Source organism: Andrena cerasifolii, chromosome 14, assembly GCF_050908995.1.
Source record: "Andrena cerasifolii isolate SP2316 chromosome 14, iyAndCera1_principal, whole genome shotgun sequence".
In the NCBI taxonomy this organism is placed as follows: Eukaryota; Metazoa; Arthropoda; class Insecta; order Hymenoptera; family Andrenidae; genus Andrena; species Andrena cerasifolii.
The window spans coordinates 8088905-8108540 of record NC_135131.1 but is presented as its reverse complement, the minus strand read 5'-3'; the positions used below and the strand labels follow the sequence as shown (position 1 = coordinate 8108540).

The 19636-nt window shown below is 44.1% G+C and overlaps 1 protein-coding gene across 35 annotated transcripts in view; it reads right to left on the bottom strand.

The window, feature by feature from the left end:
* The window catches only part of Para (sodium voltage-gated channel paralytic), a 52485-nt gene that overhangs the window by 4499 nt on the left and 28350 nt on the right, over positions 1-19636 (bottom strand). For 3 of the 35 annotated variants that reach the window (XM_076826851.1, XM_076826850.1, XM_076826855.1), the window contains 18 exons: positions 18469-18900; positions 18053-18146; positions 17909-17977; positions 15982-16256; positions 15712-15885; positions 15117-15467; positions 14383-14617; positions 12507-12638; positions 12288-12420; positions 12091-12215; positions 11448-11710; positions 11193-11366; positions 8152-8274; positions 3751-3873; positions 2874-3068; positions 2546-2791; positions 2203-2473; positions 610-914 (listed from right to left, as the gene is read on the bottom strand). In XM_076826851.1, coding sequence (XP_076682966.1) covers positions 610-914; positions 2203-2473; positions 2546-2791; positions 2874-3068; positions 3751-3873; positions 8152-8274; positions 11193-11366; positions 11448-11710; positions 12091-12215; positions 12288-12420; positions 12507-12638; positions 14383-14617; positions 15117-15467; positions 15712-15885; positions 15982-16256; positions 17909-17977; positions 18053-18146; positions 18469-18900 — 3720 coding nt within the window. Of the gene's footprint in view, positions 1-609; positions 915-2202; positions 2474-2545; positions 2792-2873; positions 3069-3750; positions 3874-8151; positions 8275-10240; positions 10364-11192; positions 11367-11447; positions 11711-12090; positions 12216-12287; positions 12421-12506; positions 12639-14382; positions 14618-15116; positions 15468-15711; positions 15886-15981; positions 16257-17908; positions 17978-18052; positions 18147-18468; positions 18901-19531; positions 19625-19636 lie in introns of all 35 variants that reach the window. The other 32 variants (XM_076826835.1, XM_076826842.1, XM_076826839.1 and 29 more) reach the window with 25 other exon arrangements.

Below are 19636 nucleotides of genomic sequence, written 5' to 3'. Positions count from 1 at the left end.
TTGGGGGTAAAAGACACGTTTGCCTAAATATCTCGGAAATTATGCACTATAGTGAAAAAACTTTTAGACGAATATGGTGCATCCTTTTATAACTAATTCGACCGCGTAAAATATTTTTTCGAGAACTATAATTTCCGTAAACCTCGTCAAAATCGGCGCGCAACAGCAGGGCGATGTCCCTTGTAAGTGGTTGCAGAGAGTCCTGTACAGCTTTAGTTTACAATTTGCATTAATGACAGTGACGCACCGAGAAGGAAAAAGGAGATTAATGTAACCACGGCTGAAGTAATTCAGGAGCTTTGTAAAAAGAAAGTAAAACTGGATTTTATTTTGTAAATAAATTTTTATAATCGCCTATGAATTTTATCAAATTTGTATTGCAAATATTTTTTATCCGTTCAACTCAGCTCTCCCCAAAATTAAATCCTGCGTGCGCCACTGATTAATGAGTTGTGCAATTGCTCCCTTTTGCGAATCTGGGTTGGAGGCTTTAACTCTAAATGCAGTTCAGAAATTAAAGTTTCCTAGTAAAAACTCTGCAAGACCCTCCGCAGCAAGCTCTTAAAATCACATTTCACAGAGTGCCACTGTACACATATATCTTTTTACCTGGAATAGCAGTATCATCGACTGTCCAAACGTCTTGAAATTGTACACGTCGTCCAGCCCACTCTTGTCCTTGACGTGCATGAAGAAAGACATGCCAAAGATCGCGAAGATGAACATGACCAGAAACAGTAACAGGCAGATATTGAAGAGGGCTGGCAACGACATCGCCAAGGCGAAGAGGAGAGTTCGAATGCCCTTGGCACCTTTCACGAGACGGAGCACACGACCGACTTTCGCCACTCTTACTACACGAAGCAACGTCGGCGAGACGAAATACTTCTCGATAATGTCACTGAGAACCAGACCTAAATGGAACAGAAGCAAAGCGTTAGCACCGACGGAGTAATGCTCAGTTTCGATTCTATTCTATGATAATGATCAGAGAGGAAAGGGTTTGTGCCATTTCGTTTCACGGTGCTCTCTACGTTAGTGGACGTTTCGTCTAATCGTCATGCAGACTGATTCTGTCACAGGAAGGTGATACTTGCAGGAGTGTTAAGTATCTCTAATTATTGTGGCTACTCTAGAGCTTGATACGTTCATTAGAAATAGAATGTACGTGGAGTAGTGCCTTCTAGATTCATTTGTAAGCGAGGTACCTATCCTACGATTATCCCAAAAGTTTGCAGTAACGAATAACAACGAGGATTATTCTAACCGTTGCACAATTACTAGTACACCCTCGTTTCTTATTCTCATCAATTTCTCTAATAGAAAGAAAAATGTCCCATTTCTGATGCATGGTTTGAGACACGATCCGTGGAGAAAAAAAAGGGAGACATGCGTCCTCTAGTTTCTTTCTATGAATTTTTTAAAGAAGGAGAAGCATGCACTGTGGATGCTCGTGGATGTGGGCTGAGAAGTTCGACGAAAGCTCGATCACTCGTTCTATTACGCAGCAGTGCTGTACAAGGAGATATGTATGCCATGAATTCTTGCTTGTTAGTCATTCGAAGGAATGAAAATAGAAAAAAAAAAGATGAGTTCACTCTAAAAACACTACGAATTTCAGTGTAGTCAAAATCTTTGTGATACAGACCCGCTCTTACCACGATTCTTTCTCTAATTACCGTTTGCACATCGATTCGGATACGTGGATCCAGTCACGTACAACATTATACCATTACATTCTAATACCGATTACGCAATCAGGCGCGATAGGCGAGGAAAGCCGAGGATGGTTAAGATAATGTTGTATTTGACGATTCCACGATGGGAACACGTTCACATTCCTGTAGGAGGGCGGATTCGATGGGGGGAGAGGGTGTAAGGGATCAAGACACAACATCAATGTAAGGCTACGTAACGTAATGACGCTGACCAGTCGTTGCGGCACACGTGAAACATCGAGCCTGTCCGCTTTTTCTTTCAAGAGTAAATGCAGTTCTGCGTGCAGTATAGAATGCGTGTGAGAGAGAGAGAGAGCTGAATAACAGGCATGCCTATCGTTCCGGGCCGACTACTAAGTTTCTAATCGAAATGTAGAATAATGGTGTCGATGATGGCAGAAAAGCCAACAGGCTCCATTTACGATCAACGTCTCGCCAGTTTCACTTGTGCCATACGACTGACCGAGCCATTACATTACATTACCTAATATTGACAATATAACAACAACAAAATCAAAGAGGTTCCACGGCTCCTTGAAATAGTGGTAGCGCAGGGCGAAGATCTTCATGAGACACTCGCTGGTGAATATCACAATGAATATCATGTTCAGATAGTCTAGAACGTCGCTGAACGTCTGGGTCTGTTGATAATGGTCCAACGTCATCGTCAGCATGTTCAGCCCGATGAACAACATGATTATCATATCGAACTTTTTGTCCGTCACTATTTCGAACACTATCCCCTGGGGCCTCCACTGGGGACAGAAAGTGGGGCGGTTAGAGCGTTCGATTAAATGAAACGGCGCCGGCGAATTGCCCGTACTTACTCTCGGCCGTGGTATAGCCTTGAGGGGCTTCTTGCTGCCCATCTTCTTCATGGCGTTGTAATATTTCTTCTGATCTTCCGTCATGAACATCTCGAGGGAACCGCCGGCCTTTTTCTTCTGCTCGTTGAAGTTGTCGATGATCACACCGATGAACAGATTAAGGGTAAAAAACGATCCGAATATAATGAAGAATACAAAATAGAAGTACATGTAGATGTTCGTTTCGCGGATTGGCTGCTTGTTGAGCTGTGGAAAATAGACAGAGGAGGCGGCAGTGTGGTACATACCCTGTAAACGCGGGTGTGCTGGCGCAACGTGGTATACTCACTTCCCTGGAATCGATGGCGTCGTTCATGATCTGAATCCATCCTTTGAACGTGGCCACTTGGAACAAGCACAGGTAGGCTTTCCCTACGTGGTCGAAATTCATCGGGGAATTCTCCCACGTGTAGTTCTCGGCTATACAGGCGTTCCGATCGGGAATTATCTCGAAGCTCAGGGTGGTTTTGTTCGTGTCGACGCACTGTCACAGTATGTAGAGATTGTTGGGTTAATAAAGAATTCGATTTAAGGGAGTTACGATGGTGGTTAAGGGCGGGTTTCAATGATGAATGAATAGAGAAATTAACGTAATTTGACAAGGAGGAATCGAAAAGTTTTATGCTCTTCTGAAAGAAATAGAGATAGATGAATTTCCTATATTGCGTTCCAAACCCGTAAAATGAAATTGGAGTGACTTTTTTATGTTTCTAAAATCCTTATCGGTACAGATAACTTTCAGTTGAAACAATCTTTAAAGTAACAGATGTTCAAAAGTTGCAGGAAGATATATTTCAAGTCACTTTGCGGTGTCTGACTAGATACGAACCTATTCCACTTCTCATTGCTCTCTAATTTTACTCCATAAATCTTACATCGCCATGGATTAGCATCTTACTAGACACTGTACTTAATACACACATTATTTTAAACACTGTTTCCAGTAAAATTTGCTCAATTTAAAAAATTATATTTGTAGATGTAAGAACACTGAAATTGCATATCGGTTTCCATTTAAAATATCAAGAAGCTTCTATAACTGAGATAATAACTTCAATTCAAACTGTTCTTCATAAATAATTATTCCGAAATTTAATTCAATATCTTCTGAACTATTCAGAAATTAGATCCCCCGATTGTTTCGTATATAGTTAATTACAGGATACCTTGTAGTATTTGCCGGCGAAAAGTTGCACACCCATGATGGCGAATATCAGCCAGAAAATAAGACACACCAGTAACACGTTGAAAATGGATGGAATGGCTTGAACCAAAGCGTTGACGACTACCTACAGGGCAAAAGGGAATCGTTGACAATAGTAACGAATATTTTCCACGCTGGTGAAAAGATTCTGTTCCTCTATGCGTCTAGTTATGCGTTTATATGCGCCTATGGTATGCGTCTCTATGCGACTACGCAGTGTGTACGCATTATCGTATGTGCAATTTAATTAATTTCGATCGCTCGCGTGGAAACAAAGGAACGAAACGCCGCGTGAAGAAATTGGGAACGTTGAATTACCGTTGCAATAAAAAATGTGCGCTCGTGTATCTACCGAGGTTTGATTTGTAAAAAATCTAGAGCAAAGCTCAAGTCGACTACGAAAGCACGAGGACAGGGCAATAAACGTTGCTTTTTCATTAAGAATCGTGGAATTATTGAGTGATGATCAGTGCTATCTGTGAATGAAGGCCCCCTGCCCTCTCTTAGCACTATATATTAAACAAAGTATTACTTCCAACTTATGCAGGTGTAACTTTTGTGCATTTTCTGAAATCGAGAACCAGTTGTGCGTCTTCAATGGGAATTATTACTTTCCAGTAGCAAGATTACTACCGTAATATTATATTTCAACGAAGAGTTTCGTGATTACAGAAAGATTGATAAATATGAGAATCCCTTTTGAAAATGTGGCACATCTAATCGTTCGCTAACTAAACTCAACAAATCGTGACGCCTCCTGCATTCCCACTTTCTTCCTCGCGACGTGTCACGGCCCTGCGGCCAAATCGAAAAATAGGAGACTAGACCGCTTGGCGAATTACTCGCTCGACTTACGATGTAAAAAATACTCGACTCTTCCTTTTCGATCAAACGATAAACCGAGGCGGATTTCTCATACTTACTCCTTGCTCGATTTCTGAACAGATGTGCCATCACACTGAGGCAAGAAATCTCTTTGAGAGAAAAGAAAAGAGAAAAAAAAAGGAAAGAAAACAATAAGACACTGCCTTTGCGTTCTTCACAAATTTCGATCGTACATAATGTAACGAGTTGGAAATCAATATCAAAGGGAAGAAAGTATTGTTAAGTTTGCCTGATCGTTGATCGATGTGACGTGGTACGTGATCACTAGTCGTGCAGTCGAATAGCATGCAAAGAAAGTAAAGGAGAAACGAAAGAGAGGCAAGCGGCATGCCAGCCTAAGCGCACATCGAAACGGAAGTCTCTGTGATGGGTAACAATTACAGCGGTGCCAGCTACAACGGAAACAGGCGACGATTCTCCATGCAGCGGAACTCGAAACGAAAACACAGAGTCGAAGCACGTCTACGGATGCTGAAGAGAGGTAGCAGCGTCGAGACTAATATAAGATTGGGTAAGATCAGTGTCAGGGCGTGGGCATGACAGTGACTCTACGCCCAGTATCTCAGCGACCTTGTATCGCGGTTCTTTCTACGTGGTATCACTCGAGTCTGTAATATGAGAACTATCGAACTTGCCCGGACTTCACTCTGATATAATATTCACTGGCATGTATGTGGGTCACGATGTGTGTCGGTGGGCTAGCGTTTGTATGTATCTTGGCAGTATTCTAAGAGTAAATGGCACGTAATTTTGGAGAAATTATATAGATACACTAATCAGGTAAATGTTCCCATTAGCGACTGTGTCCCCTTTGTTCTAATATCGCCTATGTTACACCATGTATGGATTATCTTGTGAAGAGTAGTGTAAAGGCGAGGCACTGCTAGGCCTAACTTCGATCTGGTATAATTTGTCTAGTAAATAGTGTATATTATGTGGTTCGCGAATGGTACAGTAGATGTGAGGAAATTAATATACGGGGGGGGGGGGGAGATGAGAAATTAGAGTAGAGATACATTACTGTACAGATATGAGGATGATAAGAAAAATTGTTGGCCAATTGTTCTTATCTTTCCATTGGAAGTATAACAATGGATGTGGGGTGTAAAGTTGAGAGTGTGACTGGGTGGTATTAATTGTAAGTGATACCAAGGGGGATATGGAGATTGTTTTTGTTATAGAGTGCTTGGTTTCGCAGAGGAGTTTCTCTGGGTGGGTGTAATTTAATTCAATACCTACGTTTGCGTTTCTTGGGGACCCTGCACAATTAGAATTGTAAAGATTTTGGAGAAGATATTTGCTTCGGTCACTTTCGTGGACTGCTTCTTGCTCGAAGTAAAATTAGCAAGTAGAAGTGCCCGATATATGATCAGACATAAATGCTGCATGACACGATTGTCTCTAACGGTACATTTTAAATTGCATTGCAGTTGCATCACTGGTGAATAGAATACTTTAATATCAATATTAAATTCGATAGATTTAACTGTAACATTGAAAATTCATTATCTGAATTGCGTTCTCTGTTTCCTTTTCTCAATAAGAGTTCAACGTTACCCATTTCTCATTCATTATTCTTCTTAATCTTGGTACAATCTTGACGGTGTATGGTCATTTTGATCGTGGAAAGAGGGGTCGCAAACGTAGGTGTTTACAAGCATGTACTGCTGCTGGAAAACATCAAGATAATCTTTAAGTCAATTACATGCTTCCACCCCGAGAGAAATGAGCTCTTCGTAGCCAATCCCTAAAGCAGAGTTGGGCATTAACTAAATAAAAAATTATTTAAATAACGGATAAAATAAAAGTTACTTTAACTTTAGATTATTTGACGAATGAAGTTAATTCTCTTATTCGACGAATAATTTTTTTTTTAATTTTATTCGTTATTCGAAATTTTTATTTAAATAAACATTTTGCTCACCTCTGCCCCAAACCACACAACCTCCATATCTCCCTTAACTTCAGAAACATTGCCCCACGTCACTCCTCAATTTACACTCCCACGTATTCAGTAAAAGGGGACAAAACGAAAGTCTCAATGAACTACAAGATCGCAACATTGTTCATTGACGCAAAGGCAGACAGAATCCAATAAGAGGTAAATATACATTATCCAAGATCGTTGATATCGAAAGTCTTTCGACCTGTAAACTAACTTAACAAGACCAACAAGAAATGTTCAATTGCCAAATGAATGAACGGGGACATAAAACTGTTGCTAATTAGTTGAAGTAGGTAGTTGCAATACTAAGAAGGCCGACGTTCATCGTACTCCATGTTTCACTTCAATTATTCCTACGGTATCGTTAACAAAATCCGTGCTTTCCAAGGATTAGATTCACTGCAATGGGGCCATTTACCTTATCCACTAGAAAGTGCATGTAATTCACCATAATGTTCGTTCACGAGGAACAAAAGTCTACGTGCCGTTTAAACATTCGCAATTTTAAGCTCAAGTGCATTCTCGCGATCGCCCTACGCATGTTCACGTGCAAAAAGGACATTTCTGTCGAGCCTCCGACACCGCGAGGCCGAGAACACATTCCACTTCTTCGAATTATGCTTTCCCGCTTCGTACACAAGTCACTTTTGAAAAATATATCATACAAAGGATTCTCTCCATCGATTATATCAGATTCATTAGAGTGTAACAGAGAACGTTCGTCTCTGGTTTTACGAAATTTCTATCGGCCTCTTTGTCGAGTCTCGCGACGGAAAAAGGAAAACGGTGCCGCCGCTTAAGTTTCTCTTATTCGGAAATTTGGCAAAGTGCTCCAGAAGTATTTCAAATCCAACAAATTCCTTCGACTGACGTTCATTCAATCGTAACTTCACCTCGTCGTATGGAAAATAAAAGGTTTAATAAGATACTCAACGGACTTTAATGTCCCTTTGGCAAAATAATTTTATTCTCGACGGCACCGAGAAAATTGTAATTGAAGAAGGCGAACGAACCGAAGATCGTCGACAAAGTTGGGCATCGCGTAGTGGACATCTTACTTAATCAACAGGGAGCTGATTATGAGCCCTGCCATTTTTCACTAATCGTTTGATTCTTCGCTCTTATCATTGACTGTTTTACTTTACTGCTTACTACGATTAAACATCGAGTGCGACGTCATCCGTGAATCAACTGAAAAAGAGCGAGATTCCTCGTCCCGAAAAGTCAGCTCAAACCATGGACCTGCACTCCTACAAAGTGCCATTTCCAAAAACGTCACCTCGCAACTCTCGACCTGCTTATTTCTCGGACAAGGAACCGCCCCTTGATCCGCTGTTCACGATACATCGGCGCACCGTCTGAAGCAACGTATGCCCAACTATGGCCGTCGATTCGTTCAAACGAAAGAAATGAAAGATAGGAGAAGAACAGGGAGACGGACCACTAAAGATTGTACTCTAAATAGAATAAATCCGATCCGACGGGGCTAAACAGAGTAATCGGCAAGGTCTGCTGAGACTGTGGGCTACATACCCGCATCCCCTGCATTCTAGACATCGCCCTGAGTGGCCTTAGGGCCCTTAGGGTCCTCATTGTTTTGAAGGCTTGGATCCCGCCAGCGCCACAGAGCGACGCTACGAAGTTAATGAGTGACACCTGCGAGCGAGAAACGAGAGCGAATCACAGCAACAGGTAGACCCAGGCTACGTACGAAAGAAAAGAGAAAGTAGGAGAAGAAAGAAAGTAAAAAAGGGAACGATCGTCGTCGTTCTGTTCCAACTGGAGGGTAGCGAGTAGGGATAGAGAGACAGGCAGAGTACAGATAGAGAGAAAGAATAGAAAAGGGGAGCGAGGGGGATAGAGATTGACCGTCGATGTGTCACTTCGTGTTCGCGAAGTCCTGATCGAGTGGATCGAGGATCTCGTACCCAAGCGGATCACACACGCACACACAGCCGACTGTCCCGTATCTGTGGAGAGCTCAGATTCCCGTTTGTACAGTGTATAATACACGATTTCTCAATACGTCACAACAAATATCCAGAGCAGGGGTGGGGGGGGGTTGGGTTGGGTTCGAAGGACATAGATAGAAAACCAGGTACAATGGCACACGTAGCGGTTAACAGTGAACAAAAATGTACAGAACTCGATGCCTGTCTGCGTATAATCACCGATGATATATCGAGTGGAGTGTAGTATTGTAGGGGGATTGCCTTTATAGCTTACAGGGTATAGCGAGCAGTAGTGAAGCCTTCCAGTCCCTCCTCGCAGAAATAGAGCTTCGCAACTCGAATTTCTGTACACAGCAATGATTAGATCTGAAGTTTGACAGATCATGTATAATAAACAATTTGGTGGGATTGTCACTGGGTGTTTGGATGAAACGTCACTATTACTCGGCACACCTGTACACCTACGTAACCTTCTTAGTTTTCAAGTCGAATGGAATTGTTCCGAAGGACAAATATGACAGACAGCGATTTTTTTTTTCCCTCAAGGTAGCCGATTTTTGTGCAAAGTTTCAGGATCATCGTACAGTGTAAACACACGGGGGTTAATTATACGCATACGAGCACCTGACAGTCGACAAGGCAGAGAGCAATGTACGGCTCGACAAGAATTATTATCGATTACGAGCATGATCAAATCGGCTCCATCCTGAAACAGATGAAAATGTTCGTCATACTTGCGATCGCGACGCACGATGCAACCATGAAACATGTGAATTGCGAATTTCATGTATTCTGAATCAATTGATTCATTTGGCGGCAGTGGGACTGATTACTCCACGCGCCACTCGGATCAATTAACGAACTTCGCGTGCAAATCTTTCGACTAAACTCTGTGGAATAAACGATGTTACTGTATAACGAGAAAACCTAATTTATAAAACACGTTGCCTCAGTGAGCGATAAAATGACTTCAGCAAGTGACTCGTTGATGATCTCGAGTAGGGTATTCAGATAAAAGAGACGATCGTGCGTCGCGATGTTAACAATCAGGATCCTGTTAAACATGTTACAATATATATATATATACGCGTAAACGTACGTAGTACACACAAGGAAATTCATACATTACACACAAAGCATGTAATATTATATATGTATAGTATATACATATATATGGATACACGGTACTTTGCACAACGATCACTGTGCCAAAAGACTGTCAGGAAAGGCGTACATAGACAATAGCCAGTACGACAAAAAACTCCGATTAATATATCAGTGCAGACACCAAGTAGAAACGCCAGTGTACCTTCAGCACACGGTAGTAAGGGCTAGAAATCATCATTGCAGCGTGACTGTCTCTGTTTCACCGTTCTTTCTACTTTCCCCTCGGTTCTCTATTGCTCCCATTTCGCGTCCAGGTCCCTCTCGTTCGCGCGACGGCTACGGGGAGCCGAAGATTCGCGGCAAATTTGACGGATCGACGTGAGCTCGTTAGAAATCATTTTCAGGGATATCTGTTTGCCTGTTCAACCGGCAAGCGAAAATGGGCCCCGTTCGTCCGTCAGATTTGCGCGATCCTTAGATCCTAGGCCTATCCTAATAGGTCGCCGCATCGCCGGACCAGACTTGACTTTTTTTTTTTTATTTCTCGTCGACCGATGACTTACTCTCATGCCCTCCCATCGTGACACCGCTCGCAAAGGCCTCAAGGCCCTCAGTGTTCTCATGGAACGGAAGGCCGGGATGTCGGCAGCGCCGGCCCAGATTGCGCCCAAGTTGATCAGTGACAGCTATCATCATCATCAAACATTGGTCAGATCGGGCGCGACACTCTTTCTCGTCGATATTAAATAGTTAGACGTGGACGATTGCATTGGAGTAATCCGCTGCGAGTTCCCCGCGCTGAGCCCCCACTTTGCGAACAGACTTCGAGCAATCGGGAGGAGGAAGGGGGAGGATGAACAAGACAAGTATCGGGGCAGCTTTTCGATTCAACTTTGAGACCAGTTACACGAGGTCCCTGTTACTAAAGTCGATTACAGGCGGAGGAACGTCAAGTGGACGACCTGTCCTTTGCTAAATATTAACCCACAGACGATTCTTATTTTTATATTATTTTATATTATGCTAGATTAGTGGGGGTAGGTTCTTTCGAGTGTTTCTGAACGGCCACCTGATTTTGCCCCGCCTGTAGGTGTAGCTTTCACTGAATTCTATCCCCACACGTTCTACTTTAGCCGGTTCCGTGTCTCGTGCAAAGTCACAGAAGGATTTCATTGAATGTACTGTAAGTTTTAGGAAAGGAGACGAAGATCGGCTGTAGTATAAGTATCCAGGTAATTAAGTAACGTTAGAAACATTAGGAGAAACTTTCATAAATGTCGTCACAGATATTACAAGATCCCCCGCGTGTGCAATCGTTCGTTTATCCTTTATTCCATCTATTGGTGATCGAAATGAATAATCGTACTTTTAGTGACACTCCTTTTAGAATCTTCAGATAAGTCTTGTAAACCAGATTCGTGCCGGTGGCTCTGGTTGTAAACAAGAGATTGCACACACGCGGATTGTGGAAGTAGAATGTGTTTTATAGGGTCTCGTCGGATCTGTGCGACTTACCATGACGATGATGAAATCAAGCCAGCACCAAGCGTTCGTGAAGTACTTTTTGAAGCCGAGGGCCAACCATTTGATCAACATTTCCAGGAAGAAAATCACAGTGAAGATTCGGTCCATGTAATACAAGATGTCTTGCAGAATGGGTCGTGCTTGAAGATGCACGTCTTCCAAGGCCTGCGCAAGCATCATGCCTCTTGTACTTATGCAGATTAGCTTCGTGGGAGCGTCGCGTCGAGGCGTTTGGATTATACTCACGAGAGCCATACTACTCAAAAGAATCATCAAAATGACGGCAGTCTCAAAATACTTGTTCTCGATTAGTTGGAAGGTCTTCAGTCTCAAGTTCGCCCAACCCTGCCAAAACGGAGCATCGTCGTCGCCAGCCAGAAAGGGGAATTTTTTGTAACAATTTTCTGGGCAACAATCAGCGGGATAATCGGACTCGATGGGGTCCTCGTCTGCTTGGATAATCACGTCGTCTAAAGCGCCCTCACCCTCCTCGCCCTCTTCCCCAAGATCTTGAGGAAATGTACAATTGTGTTGTTAATAGTTCACTTTCACTGCACTCGCTATACTCTGTTTAATTTACATTTTAATTTTAATTCTAATTCTCATTAGTTCAAGGGGGTGTGAATGCAGTAATTAGGGAAGATATTTTAGGATCCATTCTAGAGAACTCTGAGGCTTTGCGAGTGTAGGCATTCTTCACTACAAAATATTTATAGAAACTTCTTTTAGTTCGGCCAATAAATTCTACTCAATTATTTCCAAGTACATATTGCGTACATATTCATTTTTAAAGATACACTAGTTTATAGTAGTACGCTTGGAGGAGTGTCAAGAGGGGCACGGAGAATATTCACAGGGAAACTAATTATTTGTGAACAACATCTCGTACCTTCTTCTTGTTCAAGGTCCTCCTTGCTAGCATCCTTCTTCTCCTCCCCATCCAACGAATCTATACTACCCTTGTGGCTTTCATCCTTGAACGCCCTGTTCTTATGGCTGCCGTACGATTTGTTACTGCCAAGGGAACAACCGAAGTTGAATGTGAATTTCCAGTATCTACCGACACAGGCGAGAAAGACGACTAACCTGATGGTATCATCCTCGTTCTGATTAATGTAATCGTGGTCCAGCCTATAGTCACGATGGTTTATCGAATTCCCGATGACCTTGCTGTTGTTCATGCACAGTTTGCCCTTCTTCAATTTATTCTTTAGATCTCCTTCGCGAAAATACAAATCTATCTCATGTTTCGTTCTTTTACCATTGAGGGAGGAATTGCATCCATGATCACCACGACACGCTTACCATGAATAGTGAATTCCATTCCATCCCCGATAGCAACCTCGAGCTGGTTAAACTCCTTGGCACTCTTTTTATCCCTATACGCGTCGAGCTCGGCATCTCCAAGATCTAGGTCCCCATCGCGGTCAATTCCATCTGCACAGTCACGCAAAATCTCTAACCGGCCCTTATCAAATTAACCGCCGTCAAGAGTTAGACTCGAGTACGATACGTCGTACGTAAACGATACGTTTCATCGGTACCGACCGAGTGTGCGAGCTTCCCGCAACAGCCCTCCATCCCGTTGCTCAAATAAGAGGAAAGAATCGAGGAAATTGACCGTTGCTGATAATCCTCGTCACCTACGGAACTCTTATCTATTCTTCATGCAATATTTCGTAAGCAGCTCGACTGCCGTATTAGTCAACGATGTTAGTAAGTACTTGGGCGATTCTTAATCGATTGTCAACGGTTCAGGGGATAATCCAGAGCACCAGAGGGGAGGTGTGTTTTACGAGTGTGGGATAATTGAGATGTTAAGAGTTAAGGGAAGTTATGTGGTTTAATTCAATCTTATTATTATAGTCAGCACAAAATCAAAAGGACGTCAAAGGTTGTAAGAAGCTATCCCCCACAGCGGTTGATAATTACTCAAGTAGGATATTGTTTATTATCTGTTATTTTTTATTTTGATACTTGCAACTTGTTGTATTTAATTTTATCATGTATTATTTTAAATAGCAACGGTACGAAATAAATAATTATGTACTGAGGTACTTTTCTACTTTTCCTCCATCACTCAAGTTGATTATTTCATCGGCTTCATTATATTCCTGCTAAAGTGGTGGGTGTGTGTATGACAAATGGTATTTACTGTAAGAATAAACGTTCATAATTTTTTTCTGAATTCGTGGTCCAGATTTATCCCCCGAAATATTGATGTGCAATAAGAATCGTCCTGTGCGATTAATTTCATACGTGGTACACAATGGATCGCGTTGTATTTCAGATTCTGCGTAAACTTTGACGAAATAGTCTTAGAGAATTGCAAACAAATGTTTCAGAATATAATTTATTTATCCCGTATTTACTGTGACTTAGTTTCTAAAACTCTGAGTGTAATCGAGAAGTCCAAGTATAAACTTCTCGATAAAAGCATTTTGCAATCTGCACAACTGAAACTAAAAATTTTACTTCCCATCTTTACCATCAGTCCCCCACGTAATTTATAAAATCATTCAACCCGAATCCACGTGCGCCACGCGAAGCACGACGGTCTACTCCCAATATTACTCAGCAATACCGACGCAATATATCCTGTTCATCGATAGACGAAACGATCATCTTTCTCCAACGTCAAAATAATAAAGCAACGTATAACTGCCAGGCTAATCAGCGAAGCAAAAAATTAATCTGCGTGTCCACCCCCTCTCTCTCTCTCTGTTCATTAATCTCACTCCCAACCCTCCCCCAGGCCTTCGGCCACAGACAAAAATGTACTCGACGGAAAAATAGCAAACCGATCAAAAAGTTTGCGTAAAAACTCGAGCATGCCAGTCAACGCGTGTCAAGAACAAAATAGAACAGAAGAAAAGTGCATATACACGTATCGAACATTAAACTATAGTAATTCCTATGGATACAAACAAGATCTAGCTTGCTAAGTCGCTATTCGCACTTTGTATGCTGTTTTTCTTATCTCGCAGCCACCCCCAACCCCCACCCAACCCCCCCCGCGCCGTTTTCAAAGATCATCTAGATTTCGACCGTCGACTGGCACCGAAATCAAACGAGAACGGAAATAGATCGTCTGTTTAAAAAATTGTGATTAAAGCAGAACTGAAAAACAGTGCCACGAACTACACAGCGCACACAGCAAGCGATCTGATTGGATATAAACCTTCTTTCCAACTGTTGGACGGTCCCTCACCTGGCGCCTGATCGGATATCTGATTGGTGAATTTGGCTCGCATCATTTTAGCAAGATAAAGGACGTTTCGCTTGATCCACTTAACGAAACGTGCTATCCGATCGATCGCCTCCGTGATCTTGTTCGTGTCGTTGTCAGCGCTTGGCGCCGACAGATTAGACGAGCCGAAGTTGCTCAGCAACAACGCCAAGAAGAGATTCAGCACCTGTTTTATTCAGAGACACGATGGAGCCGGTTTTTCTGCGGCTCCCTTACTACCCTTCATCCTCAACTGGTCGAGTGAAATGATGCGAAATTCGTGGAGGGGTTGGAATAATTCAAGTCTAAAAAATTGAGAATGCTCCACACCAGCACTGAATTAACGACTTTGGGAAGTATCTAGGTTTGGAGAAAAATATAAAAAAAAAATTGGAAAGGAATGTGATGAATGGAGAGAGGGGCAACGGGATGAATTCCTGAGTGAAACTTTCTCGATCCCCAGTGAAGTGTAATGCGTTTAAGAAAACTTCAATTCCCCTGTTCTCCACCCTTCGCGATAGAATTAAAATTGACAAGCTACCGTGATCACTACTGAGCTGGTGAACACTACCCAAGTTCACCCTGACCAGTTGAGAATCGAGGTTGGCGGGTCCGCCGTTATCTCGTTAAGGAAACAGATAAGCACACCATGTTTTAGTGCCTCGAGCCCCATCTCGCATACTTACGACCAGGTTACCAATGACGACCGTGGCCAGGAAGAACGGTATGCAAGAGACATCGCCCACGAGCATACAGTCCCACATAGACTCGATCCATTCTCCGCACAGCACACGGAAAACGATCATGAACGAGTGCATGAAGTCGGTGAAGTTCCATCTGGGTAGATCGCCGTCGGGGAAACGATCGACGTTGTCCGTGTAGTTCTTGCCGAACAGCTGCATGCCCATCACGGCGAAGATGAAGATGATGATGCACAAGACGAACGTCAGGTTACCCAAGGCGCCCACGGTCCTGCCCATGATGGAGATCAGCAGATTCAACGTGGGCCACGATTTCGCCAGTTTGAACACTCTCAGCTGTGAATAGAAGAGTCATTGATAAGATTCGGATGGGAAATGCCCACTCCGCACTGGAACAAAGTACGGAACGTCTCCACTCTTTGCCTGAGCGTAAGCTTCTGTCGTTAAGGTAAAGAAGAAATGATTTAAGAAGAGAAATGAAGAAAAATCAGGAAAAATGATTTAAGAAGAGAATTTCATCCCGTCGAGGTAATTGTTTGTTAAGTGATAAGAGGGGACCAGAAGTGAGGGAAGAACTCACCAATCTGAAAGAACGTAACACGGAGAGACCTTGCACGCCCTCCAAGCCTAACTCCAGAAGAGACAGAGCGACGATGATGAAGTCGAAAATGTTCCAGCCCTCTTGAAAGTAATACTTCGGACTCATCGCGACCAGCTTGAATGTCGCCTCGATGCCGAATGTCGCCGTGAAGAACTGTAGTTCAAACGTGTATGTATTAATACAATGTTAATTAGAAAGGCAGCTAGAAGTATTAGAAGAAGAGACAATTCGGAGAAATCGTTCACTCACGTAGTTTCCCGTTTTGAGCACGCGTTCCATGTCCTTGTCCATGTCGTGATGGTCCAGCGCCATGAAGAGGGTGTTGACAACGATACAAAGGGTGATGAAAAGCTCTACGAACGGATCGAACACCAATAATGACACGTATTTTTGAATTTCAAGCCACAACCAGCAGCAGTCCCACACGCAGAAGATATCGATGCCACGCAACACCGCGGCCAATAGTTTATCCTTGAACCTGGGACCTTCTTCATCATCATCTGTCGGAAAGTAATGGGTGGAAACTGTAACGCGTGTTAGTCATTATGTTTGGCACCACTCTTTTTGGGGAAAGAGGTTTTTCTCGTTCATCAAGCTTGTTTCATTACGTTCAATCATGTCTCTTTTTTTTAATTGCATTTACTTTACTTCATAGACCACAGATTAGGTATATGCACACAAGAAAACAGGCAGTGACAGCAAACTATAAAGAAAAAGAACCTTCCAGCATTCTACAGTGCAACGAGCCACACGAACGCTATTACGTGCAGTGACTCACGGATCTTTCAAGACTCTTCAAACGTGACGAATTAATTTATTAGAAATACAAGAAATCGTATGGGTCGCGATTTAAAATTGCTGTCCTCTAAAAATGCCTCGCAATCAGTTCCAAACTTCCAAAAAAGAGAGGTTCTCCCACCTCTTAACGATTTTCCAAAAAAAAAACACCTCACAAGCCAATCTGTGAGTCACCGCATTTACGAGATGCAAGCAACAAGCCCGGAAGCTACGCCAGGGTACTAAACAAGCTGAACTCAGCAAACAGGTGATGCTACGGGTGTGTTGCAGTGAAACATGAGGTAACTTTGTGCGAAAGTGGTGGTGATCAAAGAAGACTGTGGGAAATTCCGGATTCTCGACTCGAAGGAGAGGGATATTTATAAGGAGCTCGCGGATTAGGGGACGTTTCCTTCGATACGTCGCTACGCTAGGTGCTGGAGCAACGAAAACTTTCATGTTCGAAGCGGTCGATGTGCGACGATGTTTGCGTGCGTACTTGACGTCTAATTGTCATTTACAAAGCCCTAATTGCGGTGTCTGGAGCGTCGAGGATGGCCGCGATGTAGAACGACGTCCCTAACGATGTAAGCTCGTGACGAAGCCTACTCGCCGACTGTGCAGCGCGAAGCGAGGTGCCGCTGGCAAAACGACTGATGTCGGAAACGAAAATCAGAACCGAACGCTCGCTGCGGTTTACGAGGAACGGACGTGTAAACGTAATCCAGGCGCGAAGCGTCCGGGATACCATCGTGCAGCCGCCAGCGGGGTGACATTAATCTGTGTCAGTGGCACGTAGGGAACAAACTCTGTTTCCCCAAAAGTAACTACTATAAACTGTTCGTTATCCATCCAACCAGTTCGAGGGCATTACGCAGCTGCAATTATTCATGTCATTTACTCTGTACACGAACATAATTAGTGGATCGTGTGTCGCGGGGCAAAGGGGGTAAATTCGCGCTCGACGATTCGATTTCACCCGTCGCCGTCTCGTTCGCTACGGATAGCGAGGAATAATTAATTGAAGTACGTGAAACGTTTTGAGACGAAGGGGCTAGGTTCTACGGCTCGTTGAGTTATCGATAATTCATGAGACACTGAGTGGACGTTTCCGCGCGAACGTCCCTGTAGGCGCCGACGCGATCGAGATTGAATCGAGGAAGAGAAGAGATAGGAGTCAGACTACTATGTACAGAAGGCGGTCAGACGAGACTCGTCAGCATTTAGTAATCGATAGAGGAAGACAGAGAGAAAGGAATAAAATAGAGATACGAGTAATTTGAAGAACGGTGTACATCGAATGGTAGGATGCTCATCACACAAGAGATACACGTCTGTGATAAGGGTGATAGAAACTGTAACAACGGCGAGTAAAACGGGAATGGCCCCGTGACATTACCTCCTTGCTCCGGTGTTCTGTTGCGACGTCCCGCGGCTTGCTCTATGATGTCGTTCAGCACCATCACGTCTGAAAAATGGGATATGGGTTACTTAGCTGTTAGTTGTTGTCTGACTATAAAAGAATCATTCCTCGTGGCGTTACCTTTCATATCGACCGCGGTGTGTGATTGAGAAGGCTCTATAAACGGATTGTCTTGTTGCTTCGCCTTGCCCATGGGATCCTCCAGGTCCCCCTCCTGACGTCAAATCGTACCGTGTAACCTTTTACTCTTCCGCTTACCATTTTTGCATACAGACAGAGTGGTCCGGTGATTATCGCCACCTCAGACATCTGCGCTAACTGTTCAACCCAGTACAGTGATCCTCCATCGGCGGACTAGCAAATCCACCACCTTCGAGTGACCAATCTGTACTCGTCTGAAAAGAGACTTCTACCCACAGCAATAGTCCCTCGCGTGCGACTAATCGACTGTATCAAAGCCATTGCAGTTCCCACCAGCCCAGCGATAATCACCAGACCACCCCCGCATCCTCCCGAGCGTGTGCCACTGTACTCACAAAATGGTACTTCTGATTGGAATCCGTGAAATGCCCATTGACGGAGGGGGGCCTGACCGATCGAATTCTCAGCTGGCTCTCCTTCGTCATCGGTTTGCCCGCGTTCGCGATGCCGCCGATCAGGTCGCCGTGCGAGGTGTACGAGAACCTCGACGCGTGCGACGTATAGGACGAGTGCCTGGAGCCGAGATTCGCGTAGTAACCGGACACGACTATGGTGCCGTTCTCCTCGGACATCGGCGTGACAGCGTTCGAGTCGTCGGCGTAGGGCAGGTGTTCCTGGGCGTCCAAGTACGTCGAGAGCACCAGCGGCTTCCGGTCCCCTCCCGGGGGCGCGACGAAACGGCTGCGGCCGTTCCTTATGGTGAACTGGTGGCTGCCGCGGCTGCTTCGGCGTAGATTGAACGGTGAGCCGGGCAGACTAAGGCTCGCCTGTAATTAGAAGAGAGCGGACCACCGCTTTTCTCCCTCACTGTTCTCTTGTGGACGTGAAAAGAGGAGTGCCAGGAGAGAGATATATATATATATGTGTGTATATATATATATGGGACGCGACACGGGGGGAGTGGGGTCTCTCTGTACCTCGAGAAACGGGCATCCCGTGAAGGGTGTCTCTACTGAACGGTCGCGCGAGAGCGCACAGGCCTGGTGAAGTGACTCGATCTGTCCCTATCTGTAACGGCGGGGCCATGGGGCGATATCAGAGATGGCGTGAACTTGGGGAGGGAACGTCTGCTCGCCTCGTGAAGCCCGTTGGAACGGTGAACACGAGGGGATGCACGATCCCTATGGTCTATCGCTCCCAGATGGTCTTAGAAGATTGTGATGCCCGATGGATGGGTTGTGAATTGATGTGACCGATGAGTCTACATGGCTACGCGCTGTCGAGAGAAATGGCAACGATTGGTGAGCTCTCGGACACAGAGTTCGGCGGAGATGCTTGATATCGGTTCGAACTGTTACGCTACTTGATGCTGGATCCGATGTAAACGCATGATAACGTCTGACGACATGATTCTGGGGATCACGGGTCGTGATCCTGTACAGCTAATTTGGTACGTACGGTCGGCGGTGACGAGACGCGTCGTGACACACATACCTTCCGCAGGCTTTCCTGGTAGGCATAAGTAAACTGGCCATTAGCGGCGCGAGAGACCTTAAGGGAAAA